Genomic DNA, 20,283 nt, shown 5'->3' on the forward strand with positions numbered 1-20,283 from the left:
TTCTCCTATAAAATCTTTCATCCTCACATTAAAACCGATGCTTCTGGAATGCTCCTGAGATTTGGCTTGTATTGGGGTTCTGTTCTTTTCCCCTCTCTCTATGACCTTCATGTCTAGGAGTGGTGCCTGGGTGTTTTACATTTCTCTGGAAATTTTTTTCTCACATGGTGGTTACCATAATTTTTACTTTCTCTTTATCTTTTTCTTCATCTCTTCAGACATAAATTTTTTGAGCCTCCTTTAATAAATCCTCTAATTATCTATTATGCCAATCCTCAATTTTTTCTAGTTTTTTTCTAATATCTGGCCAGGCATTAGTGACAAAATTAATCCTTAATAGAGTTTGTGCCACAACAGTCTCAGGGTCCATTCTGGAATATTGTTTCATATTTCTCCTAAGTCTGCCTAACCATTCAGCTGGAGATTCTTCTTTCCCCTGCTGTCCCTCAAAAGCCTTTTTAGCATTTTGCCCTCAGGGTGCCGCTTCTTTTATTCCCTTGATTATCAAATTACGGCAATCATGCATGTGTTTCCTCCCCTCCTTATCATTTTGACCCCAATTAGGAGGTGCTATTGGCATTTTTTGATCTCCTGGGGGGCCCTGCTGGTTTTCTTTTTCCCAAATTTTTATTCCAGCTGCTCTGATCAATTGCCTTTCTTCCTGAGAATAAACTATTTTCATTATAGATTGCATCTCTTCCCAAGTATAAATGTTCGGACCTAAGAATTGGTCTAATTGCTCAGCTGTGCCTATGGGATCTTCCAAAATTTCTTTTATTTCTTTGTTAAAATTTCTGACTTCAGAAGAAGTCAAAGGGATGTTTACAAACCCTGTTCCACCCTCTCCCATTGGAACTTCTCATGTGGGCAGGGACCGGTGGTGCAGCCGCGAGCGGCGAGACCAGGGCCGGGATGGGGACCGGGACCGGAGGGACAGCCGCGAGCGACGAAACCGGACGTGGGACGGGGGCCGGGAGTAGTGGCTTAGCCGCGAATGGCGGGGGAGCAAGTGGAAACGGAGGAGGCACTAGTTGCAAAGGATCCCAATAATTTTCTTTCTTTTTTTCCTCTTGTTCCCAGCCCTTTTCTTTCCCCTTTTTCTTTTCTTGCTTTGTCTCGGGGGTTTCTGATACTTTAAAGATTTTTTTATTCTCCTAAAATCTCCCGTCCAACATGTGGCATATTCTCTTTCTTCTGGATTAAACGGTTCTTTTGAATTTACAAATAAATTCAAAGCCTGACAAATCCAACTTTCAAAAGAGCCGTATCTAGGCCAATAAACGTGGTCAGGTCCTATTTCCTTCTTTGTCCATTCTAGCATACAAAATTGAATCATCTTTACTTTGTCCTTTCTCCTTGTACAAGGGTTTTTATCCCAGTTAGCTAACATAACTCCCAAAGGGCTATCTTGGGGTATCTCTGCTGGTACCTTTTTACTCCCTTTTTTTCTTTCCTGTATCCAACTTACTGGTTTTCTGTCCCATTTTTCAAGATTTTATCTATTTGTCCCCTGCCTGTTTCCCACTTTCTCTAGCAACCTGAATACCACCTTCTTCTGACTACACACACAAAAAAAACCCCTTTTTCTCACAATACTATTCAATACAATACACCTCCCTCCAAGGAGATAAAGTGAATCTTAAAATAAAGAAGCTACATTACATATACTTTCATTCATCTACATTTACTCACTTTTATTTCTCACTCACTCTCACACATTCATTCACACCCTCAGGACACGAAGCGGACCCCTTTTGCCAGAGAATTTCTTGGGTCCTAGAAGTCTGGAAGAAGTCTGAATAGTCCCGATAAGGTGGCAATAATTCTTCTATTGGAATTTTTGGTGTCTTGTTGCTGTTATCTGTATGTGAAGAATTTCTTGGTTATCTTATCCATTCTTTGAGCTAGTTACAAAAAGTATCTTACATCACATAGTTTCTATTTTAATATTATGCTATAGCCTAAAAACTATATTTACCATACTACTTAAAAAGGATTAATACAGTACTACAAAGAAATTAATACAACTTTCCAACATAACGCATATAGTATTCCTTTTAATATTTGCAAAAAGCCAATCATATAATATGCATTTTTCACAATATTACATTGGGATATGCTATCTTTTCTGTTAGTCTGTTGCAGGCTGCCTGTGTAGTAGAGATCTTATAAATGCCTTACCTGGTGTGCATGCTACCTAGTGAGCTGCTTGGTGGAACTCACTTCTATTACGTCAGAACACATTGTTTTTCAGTCCTTTTTTGTCTTGCATTTTGAGTCTATTCCTGATGTTTCAGTTTTGACTTTAGGCACCTTCTCCTGCATGCCTTTTGTAGGTCAGGAAATACCCATGTTGTTTGATGAGCAGAGTATCTCTTCTGATGTTTTCCTATGGGTGGGAATGAAATGTAAACGTAACTGGTTTGCACTCATATTTTCTAACGTTTTTTGTTTTGAATGTGTGTATGCACAGGTGTGTGGGATAAGGCTATTCAGTGCTGATGTGGTTTTCCTGTCATGATTTAACACCAGCCAGGCACCAAGCCCCAAGCAGCCACTCACTCCCCCACCAGAGGGATCAGGGTGAGAATCAGAAGAGTAAAACCTTGAAAACTTTTGGGTTGAGATACAGACAGTTTAATAGGAAAAGCAAAAGTTGCACACATGAACAAAGCAAAACAAGGAAGTAATTCACTGATTTCCATGGACAGGCAGGTGTTCAGCCACCTTCAAGAAAGCAGGGCTCCATCACATGTAAATGGGAACTTGGGGAGACAAACTCCATCATTCCAAACGTGTCCCCTCCCCTCTTCCTTCTTCCTCAAGCTTTATATGCTGAGCATATTGTCTCATAGTCTGGAATAGCCCTTGAGTCAGTTGGGGTCACCTGTTCCAGCTGTGTCTCCTCCCAACCTCTCATGCACCCCCAGCCTCCTCCCCAGCATGGCCATACGAGGAGCAGAAAAGGCCTTGATTCTGTGTAAGCTCAGCAATAACAAAAATACCTCTATATTATCAACCCTGTGTTCAGCACAAATCCAAAGCATAGCCCCATACCAACCACTGGGAAGAAAATTAACTCTATCCTGGCTAAAACCAGCACATCCCCTACCTGAGGGGCAGTGGTAATAATTGCAATCCTTCGATCCTGTTCTCATGTGGATTTGGTTTTATTTTTTCTGATTTCTATAGGGAAAAAATGCTACTGTGTTGACGCTGTTGAGCCAGGGATGGGCGAAATGACTTGTACGATTTCAGAAGGCAAATGAATGTTTATTCAAAAGTACGTCTCTCTTTTATAGAGAACATCGTGAACATTAATTCCATTGGTCTTAAAGTAAAAACATTTCACCTGATTGGTACACTGGACTTAGGTCAGTGTGGTAGAACATATCTATAAACAATATGAACGGAAAGCAAGATAATAGATTGTTTACATTCCTCTCGGACTTTTTCCCAGGCTTAGCCTGGCAGAAATATTTCTCTTTTTCTCTCTGACTGAACTGAGAATATCCACACTCCGTCAGTTCCAGTTCATGTCCAATGAATCCTGTTCAGATCTCTTCTCCAAATCTGCTTTTTGTGTTATGATGTTCCTTAGAAGGAGATGGGAGTGCTGCTTTTGAGTAACCTGCAAAGATTTTTAATATTAATTTGGCTGTTTTGCTAAGTGATTCATGCTGGAGGTGCTGAGATGGAATTAACTGGGAAGGAAAGGAGGATGAACTATAACACAGTTTCAAATTACAGAAAACACCTGCAATGCTAAATCCTTGCCAGATGGTTTCATGTTCAGTGATGGAGGACTGGGTTTAGGAGATGGGAGGGATGGGCAGAAATGCAGCAAGGCAGAAGGTGCTGGGGAATTTGGAGAGAGGGATATGAAGGAGGAGGATGCTTTTCCAATGTTGAAGACTATGAAAATTGATATGTAAATGGTTAAAGCATTAACTCTTTGCGCTGGTTTGAAGGCAAGCCAGCAGGAGGAATTAACTCCACAGAAATATGTTGCAAGAGATTCCAAGTCAGAACTACAATTTAATAGGACAATTACAAAAATGGCAATACTACAGGAACATTGGCTTAAACCAACAAAGTCAGAATATAACCTGACACCCTGTTGTCCAGGGTGGTGGTAGCAGTCCCGTTGGAGTGATGGATGTGGCCTTGTCAAAGCAGTGACCCTGTAGTAAGGTCTGGTCCTTCTCTGGAGGTCCACTGGTTGTATCATGCCGTCCCAAGCCACAGATTACATACAGGTAGGAATGTTCGATTCCTCCCCCAGGGCGGGGAATTTCACAATGGGATGATATAATTCTGAGTCATGCTGGTGAGTCCCTGATGTCCCATTAGCAGAGATCCCCCCCCCCCCCCCGCTTTAGGCTGTGTGCATTGAGCAGCTGTTGCAAACAAGCGACTATTAACAGCTCATCAGAAGGTGATATAGGTGGTGATAGAATACATACCTTACATTGTAATGCAAGACACTCTTGATGGATTGGAGTGGTGGGGAGAAAACCATGAGAATTAGGAGGAAAATTACTTAGTAGAGTACCAGCCTCATATGTGCAGTTCACCCAGAAAGGGAAGGACAAATTTTTCTCTTTTTGTCCCAAACTGAAGACAAAATACTGCTTTGATTTTGCTGGCATGTCCTGTCAAAGTGAGAGCTTTCTAGGGTGAGGATTTTCTTACCTTCCTGTAGAAGAATGATCTAGGGCAGTGGTCTCCACCTTTTTTGATTGCACCACCTCATCAGCAAAAAAAATTGTGCGCACTCCCAATATATTTTTATTTATAAATTATATATGTATACTATTGTACTAATATGTATGTTATAAAACATACATGAAAATAAAAAAGGATGAGAACAAATTTTTATTTTCATGCTCTATTTTTATTTTTTAAAATTGTATTTATTATACCAAAACCAATTTCTTCATGCACCCCAGTGGATTGTCTTGTGCACCTCACTTTAGAGACTACTGATCTGAGTTCTCTTGTAACATAAAGTAAATTTTCCAGTAATCAGGTGGTAACTCTTTTTCAGCAGATTTTTAAATAATTGTGCTGTTTTCCTAGCTGATGTTTTTTACTTTTAGAAATCAGAGCATGTTAAAACATTTAGACTACATCCACATTGTGTCCTGGCTTGAAACTAGGTCTTTGGCCTCTGATGGTCTGTTGCTCTTCCAGACACAGTCTCACTGGAATATGACAGCTCAGAGCTGCAGGTTGGGAGGGGTAAGCGTTTAGTCGTTGCCTTTAATTTACCATTAAGAGATTAAGTATTTGTCTATGATATTAAAAAAGTCTGTAAAATAGGTTTATTTTGAAGTTGAGGATACAGGTAAACCTTCAGCTATGCTGTAAATGATAAGGTCAGTTTCTGCCCAAACTTCCTTTAGGTCTTACTTTTAAAAATGTCTTATGCTTACAAGAAATATAAGGGTTATATTATAAAAAGTATAAGGGTTCATAAGAGTTGTCCAGCTCTTATGGTTTCAGCATTTCAGCTATTAATAAATTATGATGTCTTTTTCTAAGGATTACTATGGAATTACATTCCCTGCCCCTGCAACCTTGACAGGCAGAGATGGAAGCCTTGCTAACAACCCCTTCTCAGGTGAGTATTATTTAAACATGAGGATGGTGAGTGAGATGTGCTGGTCATCCTGCTGTTGCTGAAAAAGCAGTAATTTTCCCCTTCTGTAGGCAGTTAAACCCATCAGTCCAAACTAGCCAAACAAAAGCAAGCATCTTTCTCTAAACACTGACATTGATTTTGTTTTTAATTTTTTTTTTCTTCATGGTTTTGGTCAGTAATTCATATGTGACTCAGAGGTTCTTGGGAGTAAGTTGGATGCCCTTTGAGAATAACTGCAAAATTGTTACAAATTTAAATGGTAGTGTCATCTAGTGTCCTTCCCAAGCGCATATAAGTGCTTGAAAACTATTCCATAGCCTAATGATTCTTCTTGAAATTTGACTGGCTTGCTTTCCTTTGTTACTGCTATTTTAGTACTTGTATGTTCTCAGCAGGAGCTGCGTCTAGCAGGCTCCCTCTCATCCTCTCCAAATCTAATGGACTTCATTCCCAAAAGCATGTGGTCTAAGAAGCCCTTGTTCATTCCTGCTCTTACTCTTCAGTTATTGTTGTGCAAAGATGACATTAATGCTATCCAGGATTTTCAGCCAGTGATTTTCTTTCATTACAATCTGATTACAGCTTAAAACTGTAGCTATAGGTGTTATAATTCCTATAATGATGATATTAAGTGTTGTCATACTTTCTGGTAACCAACATAAAGGAATATTAGTTTGGAATGAGATAGATATGAGTGATATATGTCACCTCCCTAAAAACATGTGAGCATGGTGCTCTGTAGACCACCAGAAAATGCAGGTGTTCAGGAGTTTTTCTGCTGCATAATCATTTCTCTTGGGACTCTGCTTTTGGGGTAATAACCAAATTTCCCTTCCTACTTCTTAAAAATGGTGGGCCACGATGCAAGTTTTGCTTTCCTGGCCTTCACCTATTGTTTCCAGAACTTTGGTGGTGTGAGGAACCAGACATATTAACTCTAGTCATGCTTGGCAAATAAACAGACTGACAAAAATATTCCTATCACTTCCTGCAAATCCTAACTTGCTTTCAGCCCATGAAGCTTAGCTAATCAGTTTAACCTCTAGGAGAGTCACACTTTAACCCAACAACTATTTGCTCTTTGGCTGTTTACCATAGTTTTGCTTTTAGCATGTTTTATTGCAATGATCTGATATCAATCTGCTCAGATTGTGTGAGATAGGTAAGTATTGGTATCTCCATTTTAACAATGGATTAGCCATGGCATGGAGTTCTCTGCCACTAACAGGCAATGTCCCTGTAGCCATCAGGAACAGAGACTGGGAGAAGGCTTCCCATGAACAACTGCAGGCTTTCAAGCATAGGATGTGTTCTCTTCTGTAGTTGTCTACTTGTATTCAGATATTTTGAATCCTTTGAATTCTCCACTTCTGGTGTAGCTTTAATAGCTTTTCTGATGAGTTTGTTCTTTCGCAGGTGACATAACAAAATTTGGCCGTGGGGATTCTGCCTCCCCTGCTCCTGCTACCACGCTCGCCCAGTTGCAGCAGAACCAGACTCAGACTCACCATACAACTCAGCAGCCATTCCTCAATCCGACCCTGCCCCCGGGGTACAGCTACACTGGGTTACCTTATTATGCTGGTGTGCCCGGTGTTCCCAGTGCGTTCCAATATGGGCCAACCATGTTTGTAAGTGTGATAGCCTAAACTGTAACCCTCCCTGTGTGCCTCTCTGGTTTTGCTCTCTTCAGCCCAAACCTACATCTTAGAATCACAGGATGGTTTGGGTTGAAAGGGACCTTAAAGATCATGTGGTTCCATTGCCTCTGTAATGAACAGGGACACCTTTCACTAGACCAGGTTTCTCCAAGCTCCGTTCAACCTGGCCTTGAACACTTCCAGGGATGGGGCAGCAACAACTTCTCTGGGCAACCTGTGCCAGTGTCTCACCACCCTCATTGTAAAAAACATCTTCCTTATGTCCAATATAAATCTACCCTCTTTTACTTTAAAGCCATTCTCCCTTGTCCTGTCACTACAGATCCTGGTAAAAAAATGTTTCTGTGTCTTTCTTATAAGCTCCCTTTAAGTACTGAAAGGCCACAATAAGGTATTCCTGGAGCCTTCTCTTCTTCAGGCTTAACAGCCCCAACTCTCTCAGCCATTCTTCAGAGGAGAGGTGCTCCAGTCTTCTGATCGTTTTCATGGCCCTCTAGACCTGTTCTAAGAGGTCTTTTTTAGTGCATCACAACATACTGGGGGCCCCAGAACTGGATATGGTACTCCAGGTGGGGTCTCATGGCAGCAGAATAGTCATCATTCCCAGTCTGTAAGGAATCTCCAAAAACATGCAAGAATGAGAAAATAGCTGCAGTCTCTTCCTCAAGAAAATGGGAAATTTAAAAGGCCAGAGCTCATGAATTCCCATGCAGGTTACTATAAATAGCAGACAGCTGCAGCTCTTGGACTTGGTGTTCCTGAAAGCCTGTAGCACCCTCCAGATAGTCAAAGGGAGATCCAAAGCTGTCAGAAAGATGAGAATGCCTAAGAAATCCTTTTGAGCATTGAGGAGACTGGATTAACTCAGAGAGCAGGGAGTCTCAGGAGGGAAAATGTTATTTGGGAAGAGGGATGCTCCAAGCAGAAGGGTACATGACTCTATTTTAGGGCCTTGTATGACTGTGTCTTATGAAACAGACTTGGGCAGGAGTTGGTGTTTCATTTGATTCTGTGGGTGACAATTTGCTGTTTAGAGTCAGTGTATGAAAGAGATTCAACAAGGCCAAGTGCTGCGTCCTGCACTTGGTCACACCAACCCCCTGCAGTGCTACAGGCTGGGGCAGAGTGGCTGGAAAGTGGCCCAGCAGAAAAGGACCTGGGGGTGCTGGTTAACAGCCAGCTGAACATGTGCCAGTGTGTGCCCAGGTGGCCAAGAAGGCCGATGGCATTCTGGCCTGTATCAGCAATAGTGTGGCCAGCAGGACCAGGGCAGTGATCATTCCCCTGTACTGGGCACTGGTGAGGCCACACCTCGAATCCTGTGTTGAATTCTTGGCTCCTCACTACAAGAAAGATATTGAGGTGGTGGAGTGTGTCCAGAGAAGGGCAACGGAGCTGGGGAAGGGTCTAGAGAGTAAGTCCTATGAGGAGCTGCTGAGGGAGCTGGGGATGTTTAGCCTGGAGAAAAGGAGGCTCAGGGCAGACCTTCTCACTCTCTATAACTCCCTGACAGGGGAGTGCAGCCAGGTGGGGGTCAGTCTCTGCTCCCAGGGAACAAGAGTCAGGACAAGAGGAAATAGCCTCAAGCTGTGCCAGAGGAGGTTCAGGTTGGACATCAGGAAGAATTTCTTCACAGAAAGGGTTGTTAAGCATTGGAATGGATTGCCCAGGGAGGTGGTGGAGTCACCATCCCTGGAAGTGTTCAAGAAATCACTGGATGTGGCACTTAGTGCCATGGTTTAGTTGACAAGGTGGTGTTCAGTTGAAGGTTGGACATGATCTTGGAGGTCTTTTCCAACCTTAATGATTCTATTATTCTAAAGAAATACACAGCCTGTTTTGAGAGAGGGTTGTGCTGTAATCAGGGGGCCAGCTCTGGCAGAAAACTTGGAGCTTGCATAAAGCCACTACAGCAATTTACTTCTGGAAGCGTGAGTGCCATGCCCCATGTCAGCCCAGTACTCCCAACTCCAGATTGAATTTCCCACAAGGTGAAGGTGCCTTCTCCACTAGATGGCAGAGGAACCTTGTGTTTTGTGTGCCAATTCTGTGGTTAACAGTCTTTTGTTTCCTTCCTTTGTCCAGGTACCTCCAGCATCTGCTAAACAGCATGGAGTCAACCTGAACACCACGTCGACTGCTTTTCAGCAAGGGAGTGGCTATGGGCAGCATGGCTATGGGGCAGGTATGCTTACCACTGTGCTTTTCACATGCATATCTGCAAAGCTGCTTGCTCACTGTAACACCTTGTCTTGTACACACTGGCAGGCTACGATGACTTAACACAGGGAACAGCAGCTGGAGATTACAGCAAAGGAGGCTACAGTGGGTCATCTCAAGCACAAAACAAATCTGCTGGCACTGGACCTGGGAAAGGTAACATGAAACATGAGGTTGCTCGAGTGGGATTTAGTAGGGCCAACTCCCAGTGCTGTGCAGTCAACACAGCAGTCAGCTCTAAACAGGGTCACATCCAAGCTGTTTGTCCATCTCACATATACAAAATGCTTTTTTAATGGCCCAAGTGTTCCTTCTAAAGCTCACGGCTGAACTTTGCATAAGGATTTGTGTGGCTGATGTGCAGCTTTGTCCACAATTATACATGGGAGAAATGGTAAGCTGTTTCCTCTGCCAAAGTTTTCTTTGCTGAAGAATATAGTGATCCTGCAACAGTGCTGTGTTTTTGAAGCCTAAGCAGTTGGATGTTGTTGCTGAAATTGTCCTCTGCCAAATGAAGACTAAATTGGATTTCTTGGTAGACACTTGAGGTAGTTGTGTGTTAGGGTTGAACAGGGCACTTCACACATCTCTGGGCTGTTTGGCTTCTGTCTGTACACCCTGTAACTCATCACTTTCTTTTGTGCCTGAAAATGTCTCCTTTGTGACTGTAAAGGCTGAAGAATTTATACAGCTCATATGAAAGCTTTATTCTGCACATGCTGGTTAGACCTGAGAAGTGTATACTTAGCTGCTTAGCACTAACTAGTTCATCCTTGGATTTAAGCAAGTACCAAGCATTTGCTGTGCGTTTGAAATGCTGTCTTCAGCCAAGAGCTGATCACGCTCTCATCTGTAGAGGAGCAATCCAAAAAGGAGCAATGTCCTCGGAAGGGAACAACCATAAAGCAGTGCACACCCTCTGAGCCCAGTCCTCTGATTCACTGGCCAAAGGAATAGCTAGTTTTATTCTGAGCCAAGTGAAATTATTAGACACAGTCTTTATAAGACTGAATAAGTGGCTGGTTTGAAAATCACCTTGCTGGTGAGTGTTCCTGAGCCTGATATGGCACCAGACTGTCTAGATGGAAGGCAGCCTGAATCAGTGATATTAATTTTCTCTGGGCAGAGGAGCATTGCAGACCTAACCCTTCTGCAGGATGTAAAAGGACAAGGGTTCAAATGTGTAGCAGATGCTGAATCTCATTGCTCAGTGCACTACTGGAAAGCTGTTGAATACTACAGTAGAGCCAAATGCACCCCCCTAATCCTAGGAGAAAGCTGTCTTTTTGTGAACTTAAATGAGTGTTTGGTGCAGCCAACTGCTGCCTGGTGAAGTGCATTTGAATCCAAGTGGTAACCACTGGGTTATGAATGTGGGTGATTTATTCCAGTTAACTGTTTTCCTGCTTTGCAGTGGGAGTGAGGAACCAAACCATTTCTTCTGTTCCCATGTGCAGTGCTGTGGGTCTGACAGCATGGAGAACCCCACTGGGTGGGCCAGCAGCAGTATCAGGGTGTGGGGTGCAGTGGTTGCAGACAAAGGTGTATCTACTGAGGCTGTCAGAGGTGCTGAGAGCAAAGCATGGGGCTCATGCTAGGTGATGGTTGACTTTCCCATTGTTGGTGGCTGTTTTTTGTTTTCCAGGTGTTTCTGTGACCTCAAGTAACACGGGTGTGCCTGATATCAGTGGTTCAGTCTATAACAAGACTCAGGTGAGCAATGCTGGACTCTCCTCCCCTCTGCTCTTGAGGCATGACCAATGGATCCCCTTGTGGAGGAGGCTAGGGTCATTCCCTAGCCAGTTGGTTCTCAGGGTCAACGGGCTGTGGCATTTCTTATGATGGCTGTTTGCTGTTGGAGAGGAGTCTCACCCTCTGTCCCACTGCTCCTGATGGCAGCTGTTGGCATAGGTGCGGGCACTCTATACTGCCTGTGCTGCCCCACATGTGCTGTGTCCTGGTTGCAAATGAAGTGTGATGGCACTATTGTTTTTGGACAAAATATCCCTCAAAGCAAGTGAGTCAAGAGGCTGGGTTGAGCTTTGGTCAGGGAGAGAAAAATCTTATTGCAAGTGGTTCTTCTGCTTTTGTAATTTCAGCCTGAGACCCCATAATGTGTGAAGGACTGATTTCAGGCAGCTGCTGCCATCCCATGTCCCACTGAATAAAAAGAGGTCAGGGAAAAAAGGAGCATAGTAGCTGTGGAAATAAAAATTAAATGTTGGAGTCATTAGTTCAGAAGAATGGATGAGAAAAGGAGCTGAAGCTCATCTGCTGAAGTGCTTGCAGGTGTAACTTGGCTTGCTCTGTGGCGGTTGATGAAAGTTTCAGGTGATGTGTGTTTGGGCCACTCTTGTTCTTGTTTGGTCACCATGGGGCTGCTCACACCAGTCTCTGATGCTGTCCCCCTCGTCTCCTGTACAGACATTTGATAAACAGGGATTCCATGCTGGCACACCACCTTCTTTTAGCCTCCCCTCTGCTCTCGGATCAACTGGGCTGAACCCTGGTGCTGCCCCAGGTTATGCTCCAGCCCCGTTTCTTCATATCCTCCCTGCACATCAGCAGCCTCATTCCCAGATGCTGCATCACCACCTTCAGCAAGATGGGCAGGTGAGTCAGCCCCTTCATCATCTTCAGTGTGCCTGAGGGCAGATTCCTAGCAAGGTCTTGGGGGTTTTTGCTTCCTTCTGGTTTTTGCTTTGCTCATTGGGAAAGGGCCTTGACAACAATTGTAGACTGACAGACTCAATGCTGTTGGCCAGCTTGGGGAGGGAATCTCATGATGTTCAACAAGGGGAAATGCCAAGTCCTGCCCCTGGGGAGAAACAACCCCATGCACCAGTATATGCTGGGAGCCAAAGCAGCTTGGCAGAATAGGCCCTGGGCATCCTGGTGGACACCAAGTTAACCATGAACCAGCACTATGCCCTTGCTGCAAAGGCATTCTGGGCTGCATTAGCAGGAGTGCTGCCAGAAGGTTAAGGGAGGTGATCCTTCCCCTCTGCTCAGCACTGGTGAGTCCCATGTCCAGTTCTGGGCTCCCCAGTACAAGACAAACATGGATGTATTGGAGAGTCCAACAAAGGGCCACAAGGATGATGAAAGGACTGGGTCATCTCTTATCCGTAAAGGCTGAGAGAGCTGGGACTGTTCATCCTGGAGAGGAAAAGGCTCAGGGGAGATCTCATCTACATATATGTATATATATATATATATAAAAGTACCTGAAGGGAAGGTGCAAAGAAGATGGAGCCAGGCTCTTTTCAGTGGTTCCCAGTGACAGGACCAGAGGCAATGGGCACAGGCTGAAACACAGGAGGTTCCTTCTGAACATCAGGAAACACTTTTTTATTGGGATGGTGACCAAGCACTGTCACGGGTTGCCCAGGGAGGTTGTGGAGTCTCCATCCTTGGAGCTGCCTGGACATAGGTCTGAACAACTAGCTCTAGGTGACCCTGCTTGAGCAGAAGGATTGGGCAAGAAACCTTGAGAGGTCCCTGCCAGCCTCAGCCAGGCTGTGATTCTGTGCCATCCTGATGTGGGGCATGGAGAGATGGGCTGTGAGGTGTGAAGCCCAGGCAAGTGTTAATGTCCCCTGGCTGTGGCAGGACAGCAAGATGTGAACACTTGTACTGTAATTCTGGGGGGGAAATCATCCCCTTGCAGGTTGCATGTTGGTTCCAATTTCTGATTTGGTTTTACCAGCCCATGTGTTTCCTTACTATAAATGTTCCCCCCCAAAAAGTTCTGCCTTAGAATCAAGAAACATGAAATTGCTTCTCTTTCTTAATGTGTGTCATCTTTGGCTGGTGTACTACTTCTGTGCACCTTGGGAGAGTTCTTTTGTTGTCCCCAGTCCTGCTTCTCTTCTTCCTTGTCATTAAACCTGAGTGGGAGGTAGTGGGATGGTGGTCCCTGCTCTTCTGTTTGATTTCTCTTTGACTGTCCTGGATTGCAGGATGCAGAGATGTTGCAGAGCAGAAACAGATCCGTCCAGGGGGGAGCATCGCTGTGTTGGTGGAAGCTCCTCTGCTGTTGTATGGACAGGCTTGTCTTCCTAGAAGTGTTGGTGCTCATGTCTCCTTTCTTTCTGATTTCTAGGGTGGATCTGGCCAACGCAATCAACCCAGCACCATGCAGCAAAAGTCTCAGGCTACCAAAACCTATGGTACTTCTCCATACTGGACAAACTAAATCCAGAACTGGGGAGGGGGGAGAGAATGAAAGAAGAGGAGGGAAAAGAAAAAAAAAAAAAAAAAAAAAAGAGAAAAAGAAAAAGCTGACCCCTATTCCTAGAATTATTAGGAGAAATTACTGCTCAGACAAACATCTGTGTGGGGAGAATTACAGCCAGGCAGCCATTCTGTGTGACTTGCCTGCTTCCTCTTAAAGTTGCTGTTGTATGTAATATATTTATGTATGTATTTGTAAATGCAATAGAGGCTAAATGTGGTTTTCTGCATCTTGCAGCCTGTTTTATTTTCTTTGTAGGGAAATTTATTATGAGTTTCCCATCTGCATCAGACCATCCTTCCTTGTTTTTTTTAAGCTTTATAACTGTCAAAAAACAAACTGTGCTTTTTGCTTTTTTTTTTTTTTTTTTTTTTTTTTTGAGCTGGAGCTCATTTATTTAATGCAGTTCTAAATTCAGGCAAATAAGACCTGCTGTCCCTCCCTCCCCCCCCCCAAAAAAAAAAAGTAATCAAGATGTATCCTGTTGGTTTGATTTTTGCCCTCAGCCCCCAATATAGCTGTTACTTGAAAGAGATAAAAAAGGGGCTGGGGAAAGGGAAAAAAAAAAAGTTTTGTGGGTCCTTTCTTTCATCTCCTCATTCCTTCCTGCTGTGGAAGATGAACTCTTGTGGGCAGTTTGTTCACTGTGGCCCTGAGCTGCACTCTCACCTTTTTATTTTTCACTTTTTTTAATAATAAAGGACTTTTTTTTGTTTGTGGTTTTTGTTTGTGGGGGTTTTTTTGGGGGGGATGGTTGTGTGTTTTGGTATTGGGCTGGGGTTTTCTTGTTTCTCTAGCAAGAGACTTTGGATGGCTCAGTGGGTCCTGCAATTTCCATTCCATCATTAGAGGCAATAACTATGTAGCGGTTTCTTAAATAAAAGTATAAGCTCTGTCTTGTACCTCTTTTTGCCTTGAGCCACCCTGCCCAGAAAAGACATAGCTACTTGAAGGAAACTTCACCTGTCCCTCCCCACTTTTTTCTAAAACAAGACCCTGGAGGCAACTCCTGGTCCTTCTTCTCCTGTACCAGAGCAGTGAATGTTTTAGGAGTTTTATTTCTTTTTAACTCTCCCTCCAACTAATAAATATTTGAGCATATCACTAGTGTTTGCATTTTCAAAGGCCTCAAGCAGTTTTGCTTTTACAGCCTGTCCCTTTCTACCTCCTCCTCCTGGGAAGGTAAGAGCAAGAGATGGGTATGCAGGGGATGCTGAATACTGTGACAAAAGTGAGCACACCTTGGTACTGAAAGCTCATAGGCAGCTGCATTGGGTTGGGATCCTGGGCAGCACCCTGACTTCTGCCACAAGCATGTTCTGCATTTGCTGTGCTCTGTCTGAGGCCCTGTGGAGCAGCTGGGAATGGTAAGGAGGGAGCACAGCAGCACTGTCCTTCCTTGCTTTGCCCATGAAGTCCAGGGCCTCCATCAGGAGGAAAGTCTGTGGTGAGGTTTAATAAGGCAAAGTGCTCGATCCTGCACTGGGAATACAACAATCTGTTTCTGCAGGCTAGAGACTTACTGCCTCCCTTCCCCCTGCCCCTGGCAAGCCTAAACAGGATGTTTTCCCCTTATCATCAGCTCCAACAGGGCTCTTCTGCAGCAATTTCCTCTCTAAGTCTCTGTTCCACAGTCTGATGGTAGAACCAAGGTTACTCTGCTGCATTTGGCCATCAAGGAAATGGAGAAAAAAAACCCCAACCTGTCCAGTGCAGGGCAGTGTGGAGTGTTTGCCCTGGTTTTGGTACAACACCTTCTGCTAGATCAAGAAGCTACTGTCAGCTCAAGGCAGGCAGGAGCTACAAGCAGGCCTGATCCCAGTCAGAAGGCCCAGACAGCACCATCTCATTCCCCATCGTGGAGACTTCTCTAGGAAGTCAGCTCTGCAATACCATAACCATTCCTCCAGCATGGCTGTGAAGCAGAAACATTCAGGCCCCAAACACATTTGACTCGGACGTTGCTGTACTGCAAACAATGTTGTATAGCAAATACAACACCTGTACACGTGTCCTGCTAATTTCAGCACTGCAAAAACAGATACTTCTCCACTCTTGAGCCTGGAGGGAACAGCATGGGCCAGGCAGGGCAAGCACCCTGAAGGGGTGGTTGGCAGTGATTACTTCAATTCCTCTGCCAGTTTTCTGCATGAGGTCAAAGCACCTTGCCCCAGAAAACTGGCTACCAGCAGCACCCCAACCCCATGCCAGCACCACCTTTACTCCAAGTCCTTTCATCCTGCTGCAGTCATATGATACCATTAACAGTCTTCTCCCTGGTCTCCTCTTTGCTGACTTAACATGAATAAATAAATATAACAGCAAAGCTCATGGCTTTTTGCCAAAGTGCTTCTCCAAATCAGTTTGTTCTTTAAGGTATAGACAGCTGTCAGCAGCTTCAGTTTTCCAATAACCTTGTAGATATTTATGTATATGTATTGATACTGGAGCACCACTGAATTTGTGAACAGCTGTTATTCAAAGCTTTAAGTAACCCATGCAAATAAACCAACTCAATTAACAGGGAAGTAACAGTACTGGCATATTTTCATTTTACATTTTTATTAATAGATGTGCAGAAAAGACAAAACTACTGAAGGGGAAGACAACACAAAAATGCATCAGTTAATTGTTTCTGGTAAATTATACTGAAGAAAAAAAGGAAACCATCTGGGATTTCAGCTAAGAAAACTACTAAGAAATGTAGTGTACCCTGCTGGTTTCAGAATGGTTGAAAACTGCATTTGAAAGGGCAGGTAGTTGCAAATGTAAACACTAATATCAGCTGAGATGAGAAAAAGGTTAAGAAAAAAACCAGAATACAAAGATCAGGTAAACATTTTTCCACAATTTCTTAAATAGGTAAAAAAAAACCCCAAAAACCAAAACCAAACACAATACCCTCATTTCAGTTTATATCTCAAAAAATGAAACCAGCAAGTCAACAAGCAATGACACTGCACAGGACAGTGGGGAAGAGAAATTAGTTTGGTTATGGTCAGAGCTCTCAAAATAGGTTGCTTTTTGTCTTTCAAAAGGTTAACATGAGATAATGCATCTTACAACACCAAGCTCGAAAATACAACTCACTGGAGAGCATACAGTGAACAGTGAAGACAATCAAAAATACAAGGGAAATCCTGAAAGATGCAGTATCATTTCAAACCAAGTCAGCACAGCCAGTGTTGCCATACTCTGTTCCTTCATGCCCCCAACAGCCCCTCAAAGCTGGAGACTGATGTTCCTGGCCCAGTGTGGCCTTGAGACCAGTCTTGCATCGAGTGCCAAAGGCCCATTTGCCAACACTGGCACCACCCTCCCAGGGCTGGTGTGAAGCTGGGAGCTGAGGGGGGGCCCTGCTGCTGGCTCCAAAAAGCACCAGGGGCTGTTAGTCCTTGATGGAAGGATGACCTGAAAGAGCCCTTGTGGGACACTTCAGGAGGGTTCCAGCTGCCTCCCCAGGTAAAAAGCAAGCAGGAGGGCAGGTCATCACAGAACACACTGGGGACAAGGTATTACCACTTGGGCTGCCTTCATTCTGCTGAGGGCACACTAGCACAAGCTGGGGCAGAGGGACAGGGACTGTCCTTGCTGCAGCAAACCCCAGCCAAGTAACACTGATAACTTCAAACAGAGCCCCACAGGCCTTCCTCCCCTACCCGAGGGCTGCCTTCCCCTCCTCTCCCTCCAGGCAACACCCTTTAAGCTTGCTCACTCTCATCTTGCTCCTTGCTTCCCACCAAGCTGATCACAGAACAAAATTTACTCCCACCAAAGTACCTCTTGAGGGACTGCAGCTGGTGATGTATCATTAAAACCACCAAGCTATACCAAATGCCTGAGCCTGCAGTTCTTATCAGGGTGACTGCCTGACTGCCTCTTGTGAGAACAGAGGGTTTCACCCAAGCAGGGCCAGCACCTCTGATCTGCTCCTGGGGCTGCCAGGGCTCAGCGCAGAAGGGCAGGGCTGGCTGCCAATCCATGTGAAAGGTGAATTCAGGGCACTGCACTACAGCTGAACAAGAGCACACTGCAATGGGGTGAGGGTGCTGAGGGCCTTAAGCTCTGCCAAGAGCTCCCAAAATCATGCAAGAGGCTGAGCTCAGGGCATCAGCCTGAAAGCACTGTGTACCCTTCTCTTTGTGGGGCTGCACACATCCACCTGTACCCCAGCCAAGCAGGAGAGAGCCCAGCACCCATCCATCTCTCTGCCCTATGTCCCAGAAGCCACTGCAGGCACAGGAACAGCCTGGCTGCCCCAGGGAGTTTTATCTTCTGCCACCCCCACAGAGCTACAGCAGAGCTGCATTTACCAACAGGTGACCTACATAAGCAACAGAAAGAAGGCTCAGGCCATCACTGGACTTGGGCTGCAGGAAGCAAGGGCTACTAGCAAGCACTGGAGAAGGAGACTCTCCCACTGCCAAAAAGAAGTTCAGGATGAATGCTGGCCCACTGGGCAGTGGGATACACTTCTGTTTTCCTCCCTCAGTAGAGGGGCAGCTGACAGCAGATCCCAGAAGAATGGCTAAATTAAACTTTTTCAATCCAAACCTAGTCTGAAAAAAATAATGCAACCCAGGGCTCAGTTGTAGAGACGTGAAGTGTTAAGTGTTTATTTTAGTGTTTATTTTATCACAAGCCTTTTTCAGAGACAAAGCTGATTGTGCCCTCTGGGGATCCAGGGGCCAGCTATTTCCTAATTTGATCAGGCTAAGCAGATTCCTGTACCTTTCAGTAACATCCCATCAAGCTCAACACACAGTAGCTTTACACTTTCCACCCCACACCTTATAAAGGAAAAGCCACCACCACAAGGTTAAACAAATGTACACACACTATTATTGTTAATGGAGAAGCTAAACCCTGGCAATTTTCTTTGTGTGGATTTTTTTCTTCCCAGTAAATGCAGTACTTGAGGTCCTGAAAATTCATCTTCCAATGGGTTTATTCCAGCTTTAAATACATTAAACATCTCAATGCAAGACTGTATTTAATTCAAGAATCTAAACACAAGCAAACCTGTTTCACTGAGCATTTTGTAGAAGTGAAAAAGGGAATTTCTTTTTAAAAAAGAAATCATAATACAGTGATGAAAGGGTTAAGAATGCAAGAATTCAGACATTCTGTGGAGGGTCTCTAAGAGGTCCATATAAAAGGAGCAAACAGATCCATACAACAGGAGACAGCAGGAGACAGTTTTTTTGATCCCCCCCTCCCACCACTACTTTTTTGCTGGACTGCTGCTAGGTTACCACTGCTCCCTTCTGGCCTGAGTTGACAGGGCAGTACAGGGGCATAGAAGGAGCAGGTCACGACTCCTCATTGCCAGAATCATCATCATCGTAACAGTCGGCATCCTCTTCCTCCTCGTCTTCGTCATCAATGTCATCATCATACAAGTCGTCATAAAGCAAATCTGAACTGTTGTCATTGGAAGGCACTTTAGTTTTGATGCAGTACTCTGCCAGTGTAGTGGGGACCTTCACGCCATCCTTCTCTGCCTCAGCTTTGGTAGCCAAAACCTGTTTCCTGTGGGGAGGAGGACACAGCAACATGAGCAGGGCCATGTGCTGGAAGCAGTGTGGCTCAACTCCTCACCTCCCAACCAGCCCCTGCCCAGCCCTCCTGGCAGCTCAGTCAGGTGGGCTGATGTTTGGCTGAAGCACCACAAGCATCACTAGAAACAGATTTAGTTCCTGCATCCCCAGGCTTGGGAGCACTCCAAGGGTGTTTGCAGCACACACACACTCAGCAATATATGAAATCAATTATTATACAGGACTCTGCATTAGAGATCTGCCAGAACTCAAAGCAAAATCCATTACATTTGTTACAGAAGGGATAGTCACAGATTTCCTAAGATGACTTAGGAAATGCCATCCAGAGATGCTATCCACAGCCACCCTCCACCACTGCTGACTCTACCCCAACATGCTCAAAACTCTAATTCCCACAAGCATTTGTCAGCTCTGAGCTCCCACTGGAGGGTAAGAGCATGTGGCTGCACTCTGAGATGCAGCTGTAACCCCAACACTGAGGATAGCAGGAAACAAGTGTTTCCCTGTGGATATTCTCAGTTCAGTCAGAGAGAAAAGAGAGAGAATTCTTCCAGGCCTAGCCTGGGAAAGTTAGGAGAAGGAATGAAAACAATTATTATCTCTCTTTCTGTTCATGTTGTTTATAGATATGTTCTACCACAGTGTGCTATTCATAGTGCACCAATGGTGTGAAAGGTTTTCACTTTGAGACCAATCATATTTCACCTTAGCGATCCTGGCTATAAAAAAGGAACGCTACTTCCTAATAAAGATTATTCTTTGCCTTCTGAACACCATGGAGTCTATTCATTTGGTCCCTGTCTCAACAGCATCATTTCCCTTTGCTCCAGGATGGGCTCTGGCTGGTGCCTCTCAGCAGTACTTGAGCTGTGAACTGTTGCTGCCTCCCAGCAGGGAGAGGAGCAGATGGCAGCCTGTTCCTTTACTCCCACCCACATGTCCAGTCTGCCATACTCT

General features: G+C 44.5%; 2 protein-coding genes across 3 annotated transcripts in view; one reads left to right on the forward strand and one right to left on the reverse strand.

Annotated features, from left to right (window-relative positions):
- The window catches only part of LOC128783005 (ubiquitin-associated protein 2-like), a 194,013-nt gene extending 180,272 nt beyond the window's left edge, over positions 1–13,741 (forward strand). For both annotated transcript variants that reach the window (XM_053933583.1, XM_053933582.1), the window contains exons 21-27: positions 5,548–5,626; positions 7,064–7,278; positions 9,394–9,493; positions 9,577–9,684; positions 11,174–11,241; positions 11,953–12,141; positions 13,634–13,741. In XM_053933583.1, the coding sequence (XP_053789558.1) occupies positions 5,548–5,626; positions 7,064–7,278; positions 9,394–9,493; positions 9,577–9,684; positions 11,174–11,241; positions 11,953–12,141; positions 13,634–13,726 (852 nt within the window). In that variant the 3' untranslated portion in view covers positions 13,727–13,741. The remainder of the gene's footprint in view (positions 1–5,547; positions 5,627–7,063; positions 7,279–9,393; positions 9,494–9,576; positions 9,685–11,173; positions 11,242–11,952; positions 12,142–13,633) is intronic.
- Positions 13,742–16,316: 2,575 nt separating this feature from the next.
- The window catches only part of LOC128783009 (ubiquitin-conjugating enzyme E2 R2), a 154,592-nt gene continuing 150,625 nt past the window's right edge, over positions 16,317–20,283 (reverse strand). Inside the window, exon 5 of the mRNA XM_053933586.1 lies at positions 16,317–19,297. Within this exon, the coding sequence (XP_053789561.1) occupies positions 19,078–19,297 (220 nt within the window). The 3' untranslated portion in view covers positions 16,317–19,077. The remainder of the gene's footprint in view (positions 19,298–20,283) is intronic.

The sequence above is a fragment of the Vidua chalybeata genome (genome assembly GCF_026979565.1).
Source record: "Vidua chalybeata isolate OUT-0048 chromosome W unlocalized genomic scaffold, bVidCha1 merged haplotype SUPER_W_unloc_6, whole genome shotgun sequence".
Classification (NCBI taxonomy): Eukaryota; Metazoa; Chordata; class Aves; order Passeriformes; family Viduidae; genus Vidua; species Vidua chalybeata.